General features: G+C 36.1%; 1 protein-coding gene and 1 non-coding gene across 7 annotated transcripts in view; one reads left to right on the top strand and one right to left on the bottom strand.

The window, feature by feature from the left end:
• Positions 1-675: 675 nt before the first annotated feature.
• Positions 676-19,607, bottom strand: part of LOC138693140 (zinc finger protein ZFP2-like) — a 59,813-nt gene continuing 40,881 nt past the window's right edge. For 4 of the 6 annotated variants that reach the window (XM_069816802.1, XM_069816803.1, XM_069816804.1 and 1 more), the window contains 2 exons: positions 14,135-14,217; positions 676-2,059 (listed from right to left, as the gene is read on the bottom strand). In XM_069816802.1, coding sequence (XP_069672903.1) covers positions 856-2,059; positions 14,135-14,217 — 1,287 coding nt within the window. In that variant the 3' untranslated portion in view covers positions 676-855. Of the gene's footprint in view, positions 2,060-6,783; positions 8,416-13,281; positions 14,054-14,134; positions 14,218-19,607 lie in introns of those variants that run through there. The other 2 variants (XM_069816806.1, XM_069816807.1) reach the window with 2 other exon arrangements.
• TRNAS-GCU (transfer RNA serine (anticodon GCU)) lies at positions 5,248-5,321 on the top strand. Its single transcript has one exon. It is a non-coding gene; the product is annotated as a tRNA-Ser (tRNA).

Below are 19,607 nucleotides of genomic sequence, written 5' to 3'. Positions count from 1 at the left end.
TTTCAAACATATCTTAAAAATAAAACCTGGGAATCAGTGTATAGTCAAAGTGATATGAACAGTAAATTCAACGAGTTCCATAAAATATTTGTAAATATTTTTGAATGTAGTTTTCCAGTAAAAATGCAAAAATATACCACAATAGGTGGATTACACAAGGTATTATTTTATTTTACTGGGTTATTTTACGACGCTGTATCAACATCTAGGTTATTTAGCGTCTGAATGATATGAAGGTGATAATGCCGGTGAAATGAGTCCATGGTCCAGCACCGAAAGTTACCCAGCATTTGCTCGTATTGGGTTAAGGGAAAACCCCGGAGAAAACCTCAACCAGGTAACTTGCCCCGACCGGGATTCGAACACGGGCCACCTGGTTTCACAGCCAGACGCGCTGACCGTTACTCCACAGGTGTGGACCACAAGGTATTACAATCTAATTCAAAAGGAAGAGATTATTATATATACAGAGCAGAAATAATAGTGATGCAAACTTTAAAACAACAGTATGAGAATTATTACAAAATATTACACAAAGTGATCCAAAAAGCTAAAGAATTACAATATAAAACAATAATAGTATCAAAACGATTTGGAACATATTTAAAAAGGAAAGTGGACAATAAAAAAGAAAGGTAAACTAAAGCCTTACATCTAATACAAAAACGTCAGACGCAAATGAAATTGCAAATATATTTAACACATATTTTCTTACAATAACTGATAACCTGAACCATCTACGAATGTAATGTTAATGACAGTTTTCAGGATATTAGACAACGAAAAACTCTTCATACACAGACTGTATCCAAATGGAAGCATATATATATTTTTAGGAATAACATTTGAATGTTCCTAGTCAATATGTTTCAGTACATGATTTTTTATGCTTTCCTTATGAAAGAAGGACTTGTCACAAACATCGCATCTAAACAGCTTCTCTCCCGTATGCTGGCGTTCATGATTCCTTAGGCTATTGGAATATGAGAAAGACTTTTCACAAACCTTGCATTTGAATGGCTTCTGACCAGTATGCATCCGTTCGTGCCTCTTTAGGTCACTTGACGAAAAGAAGCATTTACCACAACCATTGCATTTAAATGGTTTCCCACCAGTATGCTGGCGTTCGTGGAAATTTCGACTACTCCGCTGCGAGAAACACTTTCCACAGATATCGCATTTGAATGGCTTCTCACCCGTGTGTTGTCGCATATGGCTTTTCAGAATACCAGACTCCGAAAAGCTTTTTGCACAAATATCACATTTGAATGATTTTTTATCACAATGCTTGTGTTCATGTGTCTCTTGGGTACATTGTCTGGAAGAAGACTCTCCAGAGACATCACGGGTATGAATGGTGTGATGCCTTTTTAAATAACTCGAACCAGAGAAACACTTTCCACAAACGTCGCATTTGAATAGCTTCTCACTAGTGTGAAGGTCTTGATGCCTTCTTTGCGTTGTCAAATGAGAGAATGACTTTCCACAAACGTTGCATTTGAATGGTCTCTCACCGGTGTGAACGCGGTTATGGGTCGTCAGGGTGTTTCTCTCCGAAAAACACTTTCCACAAACATGGCATTTGAATGGCTTCTCACCAGTATGTTTTCGTCCATGCCTTTTGAGATAATTTTGTTGCGAAAAGCCATGTCCACAAACATCGCACTTGAATGGTTTCTCACTCTTATGGTGGATTTCATGATTCTTAAGGTGAACGGACTGCGAGAAGCACTTTCCGCAAATATTGCATTTGAATGGTTTCTCACCGGTGTGAATGCGGTTATGGATCTTTAAGATACTGCGAACCGAGAAGCACTTTCCGCAAACATGGCATTTGAATGGTTTATGACCATTATGCTGGATTTTATGCTTTCTCAGGTATTTGTCCTGCGAGAAGCACTTTCCGCAAATATTGCATTTGAATCGTTCCTTGCCTTCCTGATCCTGCAAAATGTTTGCCGACAAACCAGAATGCTTGGCAGATTGATAAACAGACGTGCGCTCTTCATGTTGAAATCCTTCGCTATATGGTAAACTGTAATGATGGGGATCTGCAAAACTGTAATAAAATATACAATTACTTTGTTACTAATAAAGAAAAACCTCTTATACATCAGTTAAAACATTGTGTAGTTACAAGGGGTGCCAGAATGGACGTTTTTAGAGTATTCGTAAGTTCCTTTACATTCCATAATTTCAGAGTTACCTACTTTTTTCTTTAAAATGTGTTTATTTTCAACATGAAGTCTACCAGACCTATACGAAGAGATTTATTTCCAAAATGCTATGAAGTTTGAGTTCTCAGATGTAACAAATAAAATGTTCCGTTGACTTCGTAAATGCTGAACTACAAGTATTCATCAACTTCAGTCATGCAAGAAAAACCTCAGAGATAGAAAATTATACATTATTACAGGCTGTCAAATCATCTGTTTAATGTAAGTGATGTCAACAAAGCTTGATATTTTCCTAGGTATGAATGGTTTGATTACAGTTTTACTGGAAATATATATGCAGGCCGAACATAGAGGTTCTATAAATACATTTTATAATGTGAAATGTCTATAATATTATGCAAATCTGGCTTTCAGGTAGTAGCTCCCTGTAAAGCAGGTTTGAATAATTTCAAGGAAAAATTGTTCCAGGGCCGGGTATCGATCCCGGGACCCTTCACTTAGCGCGCGAACGCTGTACCAATTTTTCCTCAAATAATATATATATATATATATATATATATATATATATATATATATATAATATTCTTAAGAGTTTTAATAACCTTACCATAAACAATTCAGTCATCAATTTTAATTATGCTAATAAATCCGCTAGTAAGCTCCAAACATCGTCGTTATTTCTTGAGAAATATTCTCCTCGCAGATAAATCTGGCAACCATGAAAGTTATATAGTGAATAAGAAGTGCATAAACAGGTTTACAACTTCATTACGTTACCAATAAGCACTCTATACCAGATTCATACAACATACGTAATAACCACGTTATAGTTTTGGTAAGGAATTATGCTAGATATAAGACAATTTAGTATCACTGTCTAGGTGGCGCTTGCTGCAGTCTTGAAACAGAAGGCAATATGTTGAACGCCGAAGAGAGATTTCAGCAGATTTCTTTTAGAGAAATGTATTTAAAATTACGAAAAGATAAAGAGTTCCTATTGAGGGAATGTCGAAAAGGTGTTGCTGGTATATATAATTATGGTATTTTTTTCCTATTGCGTGAAGTGGATAGCTCGTATTTTGAGCTAATTTACATACTACCAATAGGACTAAACGGTTGGATACAAAACGTATGTTTTATATTGACAGGCAGTTTTCGGCAAATAATCGTATCGTGATATGCATTTTTCCGAAGACATGATTATAAAATCAGACTGTTTTATTATACAAATTCAAACAAACAGAAATACCGCGAGAAGTACACAAGGGTTAAACTCAGTCTCTCCTCGGCAAAAGCCAGAATTTATTTGCTAAATAAACTTTTAAAATGTAAAAACAATAAAGTTAAAGATAATGCATTTTTTGCGTAAGAAGAGAAAATGATTTTATATATAATGATAAAGAAATGTGGACTCAAAAATCCCAGTGGAATGAGGTATAGTGGTGACTTTATTTCAGAGTTTGTTTAAAATAAAATCACCAAAAGGACACAGACATTATTTGGGGAATGATTTGCTGTCTCTTCATCAGAAAAGCATTTAAGGAAACTTTGTCGAGAAAATTGTGTAAATCAACATCCCTTGAGTGCTATTTCTAACTTCTATAAAGATGAATTAGATTAAAATAGGTAAACGTTATGCTGTGGTAATATTCCATGAGGTCAAACTCAGAGAAGAAACCCTTTAATAATTCTTCCCTTAAAGTGCACAGATTTGTTGATTTTCAGTATCTCACGACTAATATCCAGACGAAACAATTATGAAATCAGGCATTAGTATTTATGTGTGTGCCATTTATGCAAGATTCGATTCAGCCAATTGATATTTATGCTAGCAGAAATGCTACTTCAAGCGATATTCTCCCTAAAATTCTTATACAAGTTATACTGTACTAGAATTAGAAGATAGGGTCCACACCTGTGGAGTAACGGTCAGCGCGTCTGGCCGCGAAACCAGGTGGCCCGGGTTCGGTTCCCGGTCGGGGCAAGTTACCTGGTTGAGTTTTTTTTCGGGTAACTGGGCATATGCTGGGTAACTTTCGGTGTTGGATCCCGGACTCATTTCACCGGCATTATCACTTCATTTCATTCAGACGCTAAATAACCTTAGATGTTGATAAAGCGTCGTAAAATAACCTACTAAAATAAAAAACAAAAAGAAGTTGGGGCGAGAGTAGTCGATATCACTTGTGATGGCACTCAAACAAATAAAAAGGCCTGGAATTTTTTAGAAATCAATGGAAAAATGTATCCAGTACAATGCCAAATTCCTAATCCGTTCCACGAAGAAAGGAAGACATGGGCAGTCTCAGATTTTGTGCACATATTGAAATGCATAAGAAATTATTTCCATGACAAAGTCCAACTCTCTTACAAGGAGAAAAATATCAATTTTAGTTCTTATAGGAGACTTTTTGAGGAAGACTTATCTGAATGTGCCGGTCTAAGGGTATGTCCCAAATTGACAACATTTAATTCAGAACCCTCGTACTTTCAGAGAATAAACGCCAGACTCGCGTTCCAACTCTTCAGTGACATGTTGCTAAAGGCCTCAAATTTTATCATAAAGTAGGGTCATCGGGTTTCGAAGGCAGTGAAGACACTGAAGAATTTACAGTGAATTTAAACTGTATTCCTGACGCAATAAATTCACATATTCCTGCTAAGTCTCTTTATAAAGAGTCTTCTGACCATAATATCCTCACTAATTTTCTTCAATATCTCAGAACTATAACCTACACGCAAATCTGGCTTTCAGGTAATAGCTCCCTGTAAAGAAGGTTTAAATAATTTCAAGGAAAAATTGTTCCGGGGCCCGGTATCGATCCCGGGACCCTTCGCTTAGCGCGCGAACGCTCTACCGACTGAGCTATCCAAGGAACCATACACGACACCGTCACAATTTTGAAAGCCAGATTTGCATAATATATTCGTTACTGTGATACGTTAACAGAAAACCACAATTTAAGTGACACCGAGTATTGTGTGCACTCATAGTTGAGTTCTGGCGTCTTGTCAGCTCACTTGAGTTGTGTGGAAACAAAGGAAAAATTGTGACGGTGTCGTGTATGGTTCCTGGGGTAGCTCAGTCGGTAGAGCGTTCGCGCGCTAAGCGAAGGGTCCCGGGATCGATACCCGGCCCCGGAACAATTTTTCCTTGAAATTATTATAACCAACACATTTGTTTCTGGTATAATGATAGACTCTTTAGTAGTAACCTTGCAGAGTAAATTACAAACGAGAGAATGGCTCTGGAGCATAGGCGGAGAGAGGGGCAAAACAAAACCATAGAATCCCCATATAATGGGGTTATGGGGGACATCGTTTACCTCTTCCCCCCCATTACAGCTTGACCGTGGTACAGAATAGTATTTGGGAATATGATCACTTAATAAAGGTAATTTCGGGAGGCATGTTTCTTACAGTGTTACATCCATATCCGCGATGTTTCACACCGAATTGTATAGGGCTTGAACTTCAAATTATAATACGACATAACTTAAAACTATCTCCCTCTTTTTTCTCTCTCTTAGATATACCTCAGTAAAACTACGTAACAGTGTTAAAAGAAACTTTTTTATATGGAGCTTACCTTCCTGAAGATATGATATGAAATGTACACTCTAATTAATTTATCTCGTTTTTAAGCTTACACATTATATAGGGATCACTTTTCTTTTTTCTGCATTGTTGTGCAGCATGTTATTCACATTTCTCCAAGTGGCGGTCTGAACACCTGCAGACTTCTAAGACATGAGTAGGCCTACAGGCTGTTACAAAAGAAGCATTACATTGCTTCCATTCCTCAAACGAAATATGGAAATTCATAAACATTCAGAAATTCAAAATAAATATTGTAGTACAGACACATGATCTGAAGACATTAATTCGTCAATTTAAGCAAAGAAACTTAATCATAAACAAAAGCAAAAGAGATCTCTTGAACTGAATATTTTCTAACGTTAATATGAAAAAAAGGTCAGACAAGTTTGGGGGCAGTCCCCCCCCCATGCCCCACCATAACTCCGTTTACGCTCTGGAGTAAAGGATACAAATATGTCGTAACAGGGAAACTCACCCAAGACCCCTGGGAATTTTGCGTTCACTCAGTTCAGATTACCATTTTTCGACTATAGATTTCTCCCATATGCATTTACTATAATGTATTTATGTCCCTGCAAAGCACATACTCAACATTGCAGGAAACTGTGAACCGGAAAGTGATTACATCGTTTGTGAACAAAATGCGAATATTGCCGCGAAATGGGGAATTACGCAACAAGACAATTAAGAAGTCTGTATAAACTTGTATAAAAGAAAAAAATTGTTCTTCGTGAAGAATGCAGGATCTAAATTGGGAAAGTGCTGTGCCCAAGTTGGTGAATACTACTGCTGTCGTGTTGATTGGCAGATGTTTAGTGTATCATATGGCCAGTTGTGTAGTAAATCATTGCGTGTATCCTCTGTGCCAATTCCCGCCGACAGGAAAGTATCGGTAATGTGTCTAACAATTGTTAGTTCCGGACTTAGGCCTAGGCAATGTATGCAGTTGCATAGGGCGGCAATTTCCAGAGGGGCGGCATTTTCTCTCCCTCTCTCTTCCTTTTTCTTTACTTTTTTCACTTTACAGTGAAATTTGTTTTTAGAACACTTGTTGGTAAATCTTTTCTGAAGTTTGTTCTTGAACACCTTGTGGAAATCAAATATTGTTTTGTTATCGCATTGTCGCGGTAGCGACGAGAGTAAAAGGAAAGTATGCAGCTGCATAATAAAATTATATTGCAATGTCGGTATGGTATCACGTTATTATACTCTGAAACTGTTTAAATTTAACTGCTCGTATAAACAAGAATGCATTGTGAAAAATCATATTGGATGTGTTTATTATTTAGGCCTATCGCTATGAATAGTAACCACAACTCTCAGTTACATTTCCAATATACTCGTATATCGTCAACAATACTATTTAATCACTTTACAGCATGTGCACTATATAATTCGATATGAAAGGCTTATTCCGCAAAGAATTGGAGTTTACTTTTGAATTTTCTCTACATTTCCTATCGTAGTAGGAAATACTCGTAATAATTACACCACCAACAAAACTAATGTTTAAAAATAAACCACAGCCTGCCTTTCACAAATCAATTTTGTTTCAACAATGAACAAGTTTGAATATGTTCTTCACATCGAGTCTGGTGTGCTTCATCATATCGACTTGATGACATCATCAATGCTTTCTCTGTGAAGAAATTGCGAAGGAAATCTTTATAATTCATAAGTAAGATTCATGTATTTTGAGTTCAGTAACTAATTGTATACTGCATTGTAACATTTCATTTAAAACTAATTTAAACTAAACATGACTTGTATAATAGCTGCTCAAAACCTGTATGTGGGACTTGGGGGGGGGGGGAGGCAAATTTTTGCACTGCCTAGGAGCGGTACTATACCTAAACCTGGCCTTGACCATTGTGCAGCTCTTACCCAAATCAAAGACTATGGATTAGATAGAACACCAATTTTTTAACCCATCTGTCCGAAGCTGTGCACGACGCACCTCCTCATACAGAAATGAAAATTAAAGAAAAGATTAGCTCCGCGAGTGCAATGTGGGGTGACATATTCTATGAATGTCTTGACCCCATTGATGGTTTTTCGACAGTTTCAGTTATCTTAAGAGAACCTTATTTACTTAGGATTCTAGTTCTTGCCTCTCGCAGTGTTTTGTTTCTAATGATTTCTAATGACATTACTGGAAACCAGTGGAAATCTGTCTCTGTTAAATTATGCAGAACATAAATTTTCAAAGAATCTACACATAGGCTAAATGTTGTTAGAAATAAATCTAGTGGATTTGTCCCAGTAATCATGGTGTTTACAACCAACTTGAACTGTAGTACCTACTTCCACATAAGTTACATATTCACAGATGGCACGAAGGAACCGTGAACTTTCATTTTCCACACATGTCTCACATCTGATTGTAAAATTGCTCATCATCGTTCTTAGTTCTCCCTGACAGATGAATTAATATTTTAACGATTGTTATTCTTCACTTCGCATAAAGTGTGACAATTTGTCCTGACAACGTCATTATTTACTGTACCACAGAGTTAGTAATCACAGGGTAAGATTGTAGGCGCAAGCAGACCATATGTTGTTACCAATAACTCTATCGTTGAACACTTCGTGAATTGTTTTCAAGAAAAACTGCTCTATGTGCCGTGTCATAATCCTGCTGGAAAAAAAAAAGCGAAACTAAGTCTCGAGTAAAAAACAATTGCAAAATTATTCGCTCATCTATATCATACAGTTGTTGCCTTGGACTAATTTTGTGATATATTTTGTATAACTGATCTGAACTGTGCCAGATGACGATCTTCTGCTCTTTCGGGCTGCAATGTCTAATGAAGCTGTGTAAAGTATTAAATAAATAAAATCCAAATATTTTGGTCATCACTGATGATGATGGGTCTTTAGGAACTTCAATATTGGCTGTTTACGAACTATCATAATAATTCATGTAAGTGGAAGGATGCTTCGATTGAAGGAAAAAAAAAAGAGATGAGGAACAATTTTTCATCATGCATTCTAAGTCAAAATCTAAATAGAAAATGTATACGTTTTCCTAAATACGTGACCAATTGGTGCACTTCCACTACAGTAGAGCTACAGGGTTTCAATGCAAGAAAAGTCATAGTGACTTATATGGAAATGTCGGATATTCCCATTAGCTGAGAAATATGCTGAAGGTAATTTTCCTCGTGGTATTTTATGGTATCAAGAGTTTTTCTGTGAGCATTATATGACATATTCTTATACTTACATGGAAATGTTGGATATTCCCATTAGCTGAGAAATATGCTGAAGGTAAATTTCCTCGTGGTATCTTATGGCATCAAGAGTTTTTCTGTGAACATTATATTATGTATTCTTATATGGAAATGTAGGATATTCCCATTAGCTGAGAAATATGCTGAAGGTAATTTTCCTCGTGGTATCTTATAGTATTAAGAGTTTTTCTGTGAGCATTATATGCCGTATTCTTAAACTTATATGGAAATGTCGGATATTCCCATTAGCTGAGAAATATGCTGAAGGTAATTTTCCTCGTGGTATCTTATAGTATTAAGAGTTTTTCTGTGAGCATTATATGCCGTATTCTTAAACTTATATGGAAATGTCGGATATTCCCATTAGCTGAGAAATATGCTGAAGGTAATTTTCCTCGTGGTATCTTATAGTATCAAGAGTGTTTCTGTGAGCATTATATGACGTATTCTTATACTTATATGGAAATGTTGGATATTCCCATTAGCTGAGAAATATGCTGAAGGTAATTTTCCTCGTGATATCTTATAGTATCAAGAGTTTTTCCATAATGAACAATTCAATAGAACATTTGAGGACAATGTAACATTTGGAATGTAAGTTAGCAGAAGAGAAAAGAAATCTACATATTCATTCATTTAGTGTTCTGCCCAAGGGCAGGTCTTTCAGTGCAAACCCAGCTTTCTCCAATCTTTCCTATTTTCTGTCTTCCTCTTTGTTTCCTCATATGATCCGTATATCTTAATGTGGTCTATCATCTGATATATTCTTCTACCCCTAATTCTTCTCCTGTCCACCATTCCTTCCAGTGTATCCTTCAATAAGTGGTTTCTTCTCAGCCAGTGACCCAACCAATTCCTTTTCCTCTTCCTGATCAGTTTCAGCATCATTCTTTCTTCACCCACTCTTTCCAACACAGCTTCATTTCTTATTCTGTCTGTCAATTTCACACACTGCATCATTCTCCATATCCACATTTCAAATGCTTCTATTTGCTTCTCTTCACTTCGTCGTAATGCCCATGTTTTTGACCCATACAATGTTACACTTCACACAAAGCACTTCACTAGTCTCTTTCTTACTTCTTTCTCCAGAGGTCCGCAGAAGATGCTCCTTTCTCTATTAAAAGCTTCCTTTGCCATTGCTATTCTCTTTTTGATTTCCTGGCAGCAGCTCATGTTACTGCTTATAGTACACCCCAAGTATTTGAAGCTGTCCCCTTGCTCCACTGCCTCATTTAAAATTCGTAAACTTTATCTTCTGTATTTTTGTTCCTACGACCATGCTTCCCGTCTTATTTGCATTTATCTTCATCCCATACTGTTCACAGCAGTCATTTAGCTGCAGTAGCATATCCTTTAGTATCATTTCATCTTCTGCTAACATTGCCATATCATCAGCAAATCTTATGTACTTTATTCTTCTATCTCCTACTATCACTCCTTCCATTTTCTGAAAACAGTTCTTTACTAAATCCTCCAAGTAGATGTTGAACAGGGTAGGTGATAAAGGACATCCTTGACTTACTCCTCTCCCAATTTCATTTCTTCTCCTATCCTGACTTTCATATAAAGATTACTGAACTGTCTTCTCCCTTTTTCAATTCATACCAATTTTCTCTAGGACCCCCATCAGTTTATTTCAATCCACTCTGACAAAAGCCACTTCTAGGTCCACAAGTACTACATACACTTCTTTATTCTTCTCTAAGTATCTTTCGCCGATTGTCAGTAGCAGTCTAATTGCATCTCTCTTACCTTTTCCCTTCTTGAAGCCGAAATGCTCTTCTTGCAGCTCTTCTTCCATCTTCCATCGATTCAGTATTTGCAAGAGAATCTTCGCGGAGTGCGATATTAGACTGATAGTCCTGAACTGCTTACATTTCTTGGCATTATTTTTCTTTGATATAGGAATGAACGCTGTCTCTGTAAACTCTTCAGACCATTCACCTTTCTCACATATTTCGTTGCATTATGATAGAATTTCCTTCTTGTCTTCAATAAAGCATTTCAATAATTCAATGGGGATTCCATCAACTCCTGTTGCTATCCCATTCTTCATTTCCTTAAGCACTAGTTCAACTTCTTTGCTTAAAATAGAAAATTCTTTTTCGTCTTTCGATACGGCTTCTTCCTCTTCTATAGCTAAGCCATCTGGACAATACCTTGTCTCATATAAATCTTCTACATATTTCGTCCATCTGTTTAGTATTCCTTATTTCTCTGTTATTTCATTTCCGATGTCTTCCTCCATCAACCACATGGATTTCCTATTCTTACTTGTGAAGTCCAACATTTTGCTTCGCGGTACATTAAATCATATCTTCCCTTTCTCTCTAGATCCTCTATTTCTTCACATTTCTCTTTCATCCAGTCTTCTTTTGCTTTATCAGTTTCTCTTCTTAGTTCGTTGTTTAGTTTCCTGTAGTTCTTCTACCTTCTTCTGTGTTCATGTTTTTTCCATTTTCTGCTCTCCTCCATCTTCTCCAACATTTTCCCTGTGACCCAAGGTTTCTTAATTCTCACATCTTCCCTGTAGTCCACACCTGTGGAGTAACGGTCAGCGCATATGGCCGCGAAATCAGGTGGCCCGGGTTCGAATCCCGGTCGGGGCAAGTTACCTGGTTGAGGTTTTTTCCGGGGTTTTCCCTCAACCCAATACGAGCAAATGCTGGTACCTTTCGGTGCTGGACCCCGGACTCATTTCACCGGCCTTATCACCTTCATTTCATTCAGACGCTAAATAACCTAGATGTCGATACAGCGTCGTAAAATAACCCAATAATAATAATCTTCCGTGTATCCTATTGTTTCTTCTGCTGTTGTCTGTATACAACTTTTTAAATGAGTCCAGTACTCATTACTATTCTCAGGTGTGGATTCTAATGTAGCTGCTTTCTCTTGAAAATTTGCTTCAAATTTTCTTCTGTCCTCTTCGTTCTTCACCTTTTCCATGTTTAATTTCTTCGTCACCTGTCTTCTTCTTATCTTCTTCAGACGAATACCTACTTCGCTTATCAGCAGGACATGATCTGAATTGCATTAAAACTTAATAAAGTTGTTCCAATCTTTAAAAAATCTGATAAATTGAAAGTGAAAAATTATAGTCCCATTGCAATTGGTAATACTATTTATAAGGTTTTTGAATATTGCATGTTAGACAGACTGCTCAAGTACCTGGATAGGTTTAATATTTTAGTCGATATTCAACATAGTTTCAGACCCTCAAAGTCCACTAATGCTGTGATTTATAGTATATTCAATGAAATTTTGTCTGCTCTTGACAATGGAATTCCTATTGGAATGTTTTGTGATCTCAGCAGAGCTTTTGACTGTGTGAATCATAATCTTCTTCTTGCTAAGCTTGAAAGATTGGTATTCGTGGGGTAGTGTTGAAATGGTTTGCCTCTTATCTTGAAAACAGATATTAATATGTGGAAATATTATACAAGGATCATAAAATAAATAACTGTACTAATAAATATAGATCCCAGAATGTACATATTGATGTTGGTGTTCCTCAAGGCTCTGTTTTGGGCTCTGTATTGTTTCTTTTATATGTTAATGATTTACTCATGAACTTCGAAAATTACTTTATGTGTATGTATGACGATGATACGTCTGTTATTCTTAAAGATGGAAATCAACAGGACTTAGAGACAACCTGTTGTGAACTGTTAAAAGATCTCAAAACATGGTTTGATAATAATCTGCTTTTCTTGAATTTTAATAAGATGGGATATGTATTCACTTTCACAATTCTCAAAAGAAAAATTTGAAGAACATTAATAGTTATATTCAAGATCAATACTTACGTAAATGGGAAACTACTAAATTTCTGAGTGTTACATTTGATTATCGTTTGTCTGGGAGACCCCATTGTATAAGTTTAATTTTTTTATTTAACACTATTTGTTATCAAATTCGAATTTTGAGGACTATAATTAATTATGATGTATTAATGTCTTTTTATTTTGCATAAGTTGAGTCAAGGTTTTCATATGGCATTTCTTTTTGGGGATCTGGAACCCTGTTGAATGACATTTTTATGACTCAGAAGCATATTGTTTTTTATTTATTTTATTGAGTTATTTTACGACGTTGTATCAACATCTAGGTTATTTAGCGTCTGAATGAAATGAAGGTGATAATGCCGGTGAAATGAGTCCGGGATCCAGCACCGAAAGTTACCCAGTATTTGCTCGTATTGGATTGAAGGAAAGCCCTAGAAAAAACCTCAACCAGGTAACTTGCCCCGACCAGGATTCCAACCCGGGCCACCTGGTTTCGAGGTCAGACGTGCTGACCGTTACTCCACAGGTGTGGACGAAGCGTATTGTCAGGTGCATAGCAGGTGTTGATAGTAGAACCGCTTGTAGGGAATATTTTTTACATTATAATATTCTTACTGTTTATGGTATATATATTTTTAATGTCCTGCAGTTAATTTATTCAAATCTTTCTGACTTTCATATGTATGATACTCGCATTAAAAAAAGTTTAAGTATTCCAGTACACCACTTTACAAATATTAGCAGAACTTACATGATTTTTGGTATTAAAATTTACAATAGCTTACTTGAGGATATTAAATATATAAATAATACTCTTAAATTCAGGGAGTATATAAAAAAGAAATTGATACAATTGTGTCTCTACAGTCTAGAGAATGCACATGTGGTCCTTTGAACTCTTGCCTAATGTATTTTATGTTGACTTTATTGTAATTTTTATGTATTTAAATGTATTTTATTGACAATGTCTATGCATATTTATGCCACTGATAATAAAGTTTATCTTATCTTGTCTTATCTTATGTGTATATGACAAAATGTTTGCTTTGGTGCATAGAATAATCTGCAATACTTTATAATACATAATTATGATTGACCCTGTATAATATTGCATTCCTAATAATTGTCTTCATAAAGTCTTCCTTCTTCCATAATATCCTGTGTCGTCCAGGTGCTTCCCATCTGTTGATTGCACTTGGCCTTCTTTCCAACCAGTTCTTAGTACATGACCAAACCATCCCATGCAGTAAAACTTTGCAAATTAATGTTGTATGTGGTAATATTAATGAAGCAATGAAAGAAAAAACAGCGATGACTCATACAAAACACTCACCTATCGGTCACAATCTCATTCTCCTCTGGCATAAGTTCCAGTTTCAGCTCATCCTTTACTGTGTCCTGGACACACAACTCTTCCTAAAACAAAGAGGAAATAGAACGGAAAGATGGCGCGACTTTACATTTGGAGTAAATCGATTTTTATGCCATACACTTACTTATAAATCCTACAAGTACAAGTAGAAATATCAGTAAGAGAAGACAGGTCGGGAGCTCATATTTTATGGGATTTTCTGTTTCTAAGCCCTAAGATTTGAACTCGTATTGCAAGAATGATGTCTCAGCTAATACACCTGCTTCATTATCCAATAACAAATCACCTCAGCTTCACAATGCTTAAGCATTTTCTTGTTTCACTACAACACAGAGGGGTATACACATTTCACAAATGTTATATTACATGGATTCTCAAAGTTTAACTAAATCACAGTGGAAATATGTAGTGTGATATTCTATTAAACGACAATGTTATACGCATGAATGCCGGAACCAGCAGTGTAACTGGCAAGACAATAAAAAATATGGCTGTATGTTTGTCATTCAAGGAAAAGGTACAAGAGGAGGAGGAGTTTGCAAGCAAAATGACTGCTGTAACGAAACATAATTTAAGCTGGATGGTAGAGAGAATCACTATTATTGTGTGTACTGGACTCCAGAAAATCCACTCATTCTTGTAGATAATGAGTGAATTTACTGTAATTCAATGTGGCCATTCTTTTTTCAAGAACAATTCCTGGCATGTGTACTTTGACGTGCTCCATACATCCATTTCATCTGCCATTCGTGCACTCTATGGGAATAAGTTATTTTATTTTCAACAAGCTGGCACACTACCTTACTATCACCAAGACCATACCAGTCAATGTGAAGGACGAATTTAACTTCACTCAGCTTTTATTTATGAGGGACCCTGAAAGATGTGATGTACAACAGAAAGCCAACTATATTAGTGGAGCTACATAAAGAAATTGAAGTGTCGTGTGCAATAATCACAATGGACACAATGATTAATGCTGCACATAGGCTTGTTCATCGAACCCAGAAGTGTCTGGATGCTAGTGAGGAGCACTTCAAGCATTATTCTGACAGCAGTTGTTAAACACGTCTCATTACCATCAATTGACGTGTGTATCAATTTAGCAAGAAAGTTTTTACTCGTACATTTTGTACCTGGAAGTGTCTATACATATATATGGGCCCCCTCTACATTTATCAAGAAATGATGCTTTCCATGACGCACTCTTTGCTCAATTATATACAATTTGTGGTACTATTTATATACAAATATTTTATGTTCTAATGGCTATAGTGGCTTTTAAGTACATTATTTAATTCTGGTAAAATATTAATACTAAACAATAAACCTCAATTCATTCCTACGATTTCTCCCAGGCAAACATATGAACTGGCCGCAGGACATCCGGGACTACAGCACGACCGCTATCAATCTCACAACTGTAGCGATATGCATACGTATGAAATTTACACAGATGGGTCAAGAATTAACGAATGCGTTGGCTGTGCATTTGTCATCTATTGTGAGGGCATAGAAGTGCATACAAAACTCATCCGTCTATCTCCCACCAACACAGTTTTCCAGGCGGAACTCTACGCTACCAAGGAAGCGGTGAAATGGTGCGCAGAACATGATCACAGTGCTCGCATCTACAGTGACTCTCAGGCAGCAATCCATGCAGTAGACAATAAATATATCTTGGATCCCCTCACAATTGAAATAAGAAATAACATCAGGAATACAACGCATGTCTGTGTATGTTGGGTTCGTGGACACGCTGGAACAACTGGAAACGAACGTGCCGATGTGTTGGCGAAACAGGCTGCTGCTTCGGATCTGGAGCATATGTACATAAAATGCCCTATGTCTGATGTGAAGAAGCGTTTAAAAGAACGTGTAATTAATGAATGGAATGATGACTGGGTTCGCAGCACAAAGGGGGCTTTAAGTAGGGAATTATACTTCCCTACGATTTACGATAGAGTAAAATCTAAGTTAATGCAACCAAACTTTGTTCTTATTCAGTTCTTATCTGGACATGGCAAGTTGGGTAGCTATTTCGAAAGGTTCAAGGTAGAAACAGAAGGTGGAAATATTTGTGCATGTGATGACTCCCTGCAAACAGTCCAACATTTGTTATTTGAGTGTCACAAATTTGAACTGCAACGTCTTGAACTAGTTTGTCGATTAGACAGGTGCGATACCAAGTACTCCCCACCAATACAAGTGTTCTGAAATAAATGCTGTTATCAAGATTTTATGAGATATGTAAATTACGTTCACAAAAGTTGTAATCTGAACATATGATAAAATTTGTATATATCCACTGAATTATTATTATTTTTTTCAATAGTTTTTTCTTATATATTTTGCTATAAATATTTAAATTAACAGTTGATAGAAATAAATTAGGATAATAATCTAAAATAGATTCCGATAAATATGTTATATAAAATTTAGAAACTATTTGTAACAACATTGTTTAATGGAAAACTGTGTAACGTCTCCAGAGATATCAACCCACAGTAATTTAAACTACATTCTAGTGAATATTAGGATTAGTTATTTACTTAGGTTATAATATAGTATACATTTAATGAAACTTGTTAATTGAAATATAAGATCGTATTTTAGTATTTAATTTCATCTCATTGCATTTCATTCTTTCATGTGTATAAATTATAAAACTTTGTACAGATCTGCTGAATTTATAGATTTGTAAAATTGTATTAATTCCATAATTGAAACGTAAGATTAATTCAATAGGGGAATTCATTAATCAATATCATATTATTATTATTATTATTATTATTATTATTATTATTATTATTATTATTATTGTTATGTATTTATAACCCTAACATATCTATCTCAGGTAAAATAGGGTTCTCTGTAAAATTGGAGTATAATAAATAAAAACATATGAACAGGAAAATATTATTTGATATGATCATTCATACGACCATTAACACAACAGATTCTGTAAACACAACCAGCAGGTTTCAGGTAAAATAGCATGAATTGCTATGCAGGATGAATAGGTACAGGTAACAAAGATCGTGCCAATTTTGAATATTTTTGGATCGGCTCACGGTTCGTTCTTCTGTGACACATGTTTCTGACCTTCCCTTACGAGCTGTGTGTGTTACAGCTGCCTGTACACTGATAGCAGTGACACAGTCTCTTGTAACATCGGGATTAGGATTAGAGATAACACTACACCGGTAAAACAAAAGCCACTTTCTGTCTTCCAATGCATTTCGTTGGCAAGAATGCCATTTCAGCTTTCAAATATCGAGTACGATGATATGATATACGTAGGGTATATGGATTTTGTGATGGAACTTCTACAAATGTTGTGGACGAATATCGTAGGACATTTCCAGATTGTAGAAAGTCATCACGTGGTGTTTTCGTTAGCATGTTTCTATCATTGCGGGATACTGGTTCAACCCCCAGTGCTACGATGGCATGTGAGCGTCTGGTTGCCGAGAATGAAGAACGAGAAATTTTTTTTTGTATGGTACAACGAAGCCACACACGAGTACCAGGAGCATATCCAGACGACTGCCTGTTCGTCAAAGTAAAATTTGCACAACAATGAATAATGAGGGAATGTAGGGAATGTATCACTATGATTAACAGTAAATTCAACATCTACAGCCAGAGGACTATGCTAGACGAATGCAGTGTTTGTGAGTGGATAAATGGTGATTGTGTGTGTTTTGCAGTCGTTCATTTTGTTTGGTGATGAAGCTCAATTTACCTACAGTGGAGTTTTCAATTTGAATCATTCCACGTCAAATCGCACACTGACAAAACACTACCTTACTGTAAATGATCCAATTCTTTTATGTATTCCAGGGATCAAAGAGACACGAATTTTTTTATTTCCGAAACTATTCCATTAAGCGTGAAGTTATATTCTTCTGAAATAACGAAAATTATGTGTGCACTGTTACATAACATCACTTGGTACTCGAATTTATATATAAATTATTTTTGGGGTTTGGCACATTAAAAAAATGAAATTCAATATTTATACACTTTAAAACTATCAAGAAAATGAAAAAAATTTGTTCTAACTTTATTATTTTAAAAATCATAATTACTACTCTAAACAGCACAGCATAACAATCTGAAAAATATAAGTTTAAGATCGTTCCTTGATTAATTATCTCTGAACTACAGCATTCAAAATTGTAGTATCTGCATATGTACATGAGCAACTATATATTTCCTGAAGGCAAACTCGCATTCGCGAGCCACAGCTACAATATATCGCTATTAGGTGGCTTTCACACCGAAGTTGAATGGCAAGTGCAACGTGGATGCACGCTGCACACTACTGTTTTTGAAACCAATGTAAACAAATAGAAGCATTCACACTGAAGTAGCATGGCAGTAGCGCAGCCTGCAGAATGCGACATGCAACTTGCCACATACATCTGGACTTCGTTTGTGCCACGCTACTCTGAACCATTTGTGCGCTTTGATGCTGTTTCACTCAAGTTACATGCTTTGTCTAGTCTCTGCACAGATTTCAGAACTCATTCACTTATTATCACCTAATTACGTAGGACTTGTGTATAATTACATATATCTTTACAAAAAGTACCGGAGAACGAACATTTCAATATACCGTATTATTCTTGCAAATCGTGGAGAAATACCCCCGAAAAAACTTGAACAAAGTCCCCGAACAATTTTTCTCTATAGATAACTAAATTAAATTTATTTTATTTGTTCATCCCCTCTGAGTATTTAGAATTTCTTAATATTTAAATTAGAGTGTTTTATTTTTAAACTATATTTATTATCTTAATATCGTGCAGAGCTTTCTCACGTATATGTAGTCGCCCACGGTCTTTCCGGAGTAGTGACGTAATTTATGTGGAACAAAGCCACTTATATTACAGTAGAATATATGAAGGAAACTAAGGAAAATCCTACAGCAGCAGAAGCAGCAGCTGCAATAATAATAATAATAATAATAATAATAATAATAATAATAATAATAATAATAATAATTTTATTAGGAATGGTCCATTATACAATGTGCTCCCTAGAACCCAAACCAATCTGCTGTCGCCGAAAGTCCCCGTCCATAACAACTTTATCATTTATTTCTTTGTCTACACCTGTGGAGTAAGGGCTAGCGCGTCTGGCCGCGAAACCAGATGGCCCGGGTTCGATTCCCGGTCGAGGCAAGTTTCCGGGGTTTTCCCTCAACTCAATATCAGCAAATGCTGGGTAACTTTCGGTGCTGGACCCGGACTCATGTCACTGGCATTATCACCTTCATAACCTAAGATGTTGATAAAACGTTGTAAAATAACCCACTAAAATAAAAAAAATTAGTTCTTTTCACAGCATGCTCTGCCAAACCCCATCCAACCAACATTCTCGTGGCCTATCTCTTCCTCTCGTCCCTCCCGCCATAAAATTCAAT

Source organism: Periplaneta americana, chromosome 17 (assembly GCF_040183065.1).
Source record: "Periplaneta americana isolate PAMFEO1 chromosome 17, P.americana_PAMFEO1_priV1, whole genome shotgun sequence".
Classification (NCBI taxonomy): domain Eukaryota; kingdom Metazoa; phylum Arthropoda; class Insecta; order Blattodea; family Blattidae; genus Periplaneta; species Periplaneta americana.
This window is presented reverse-complemented; position numbering and strand designations above follow the sequence as displayed.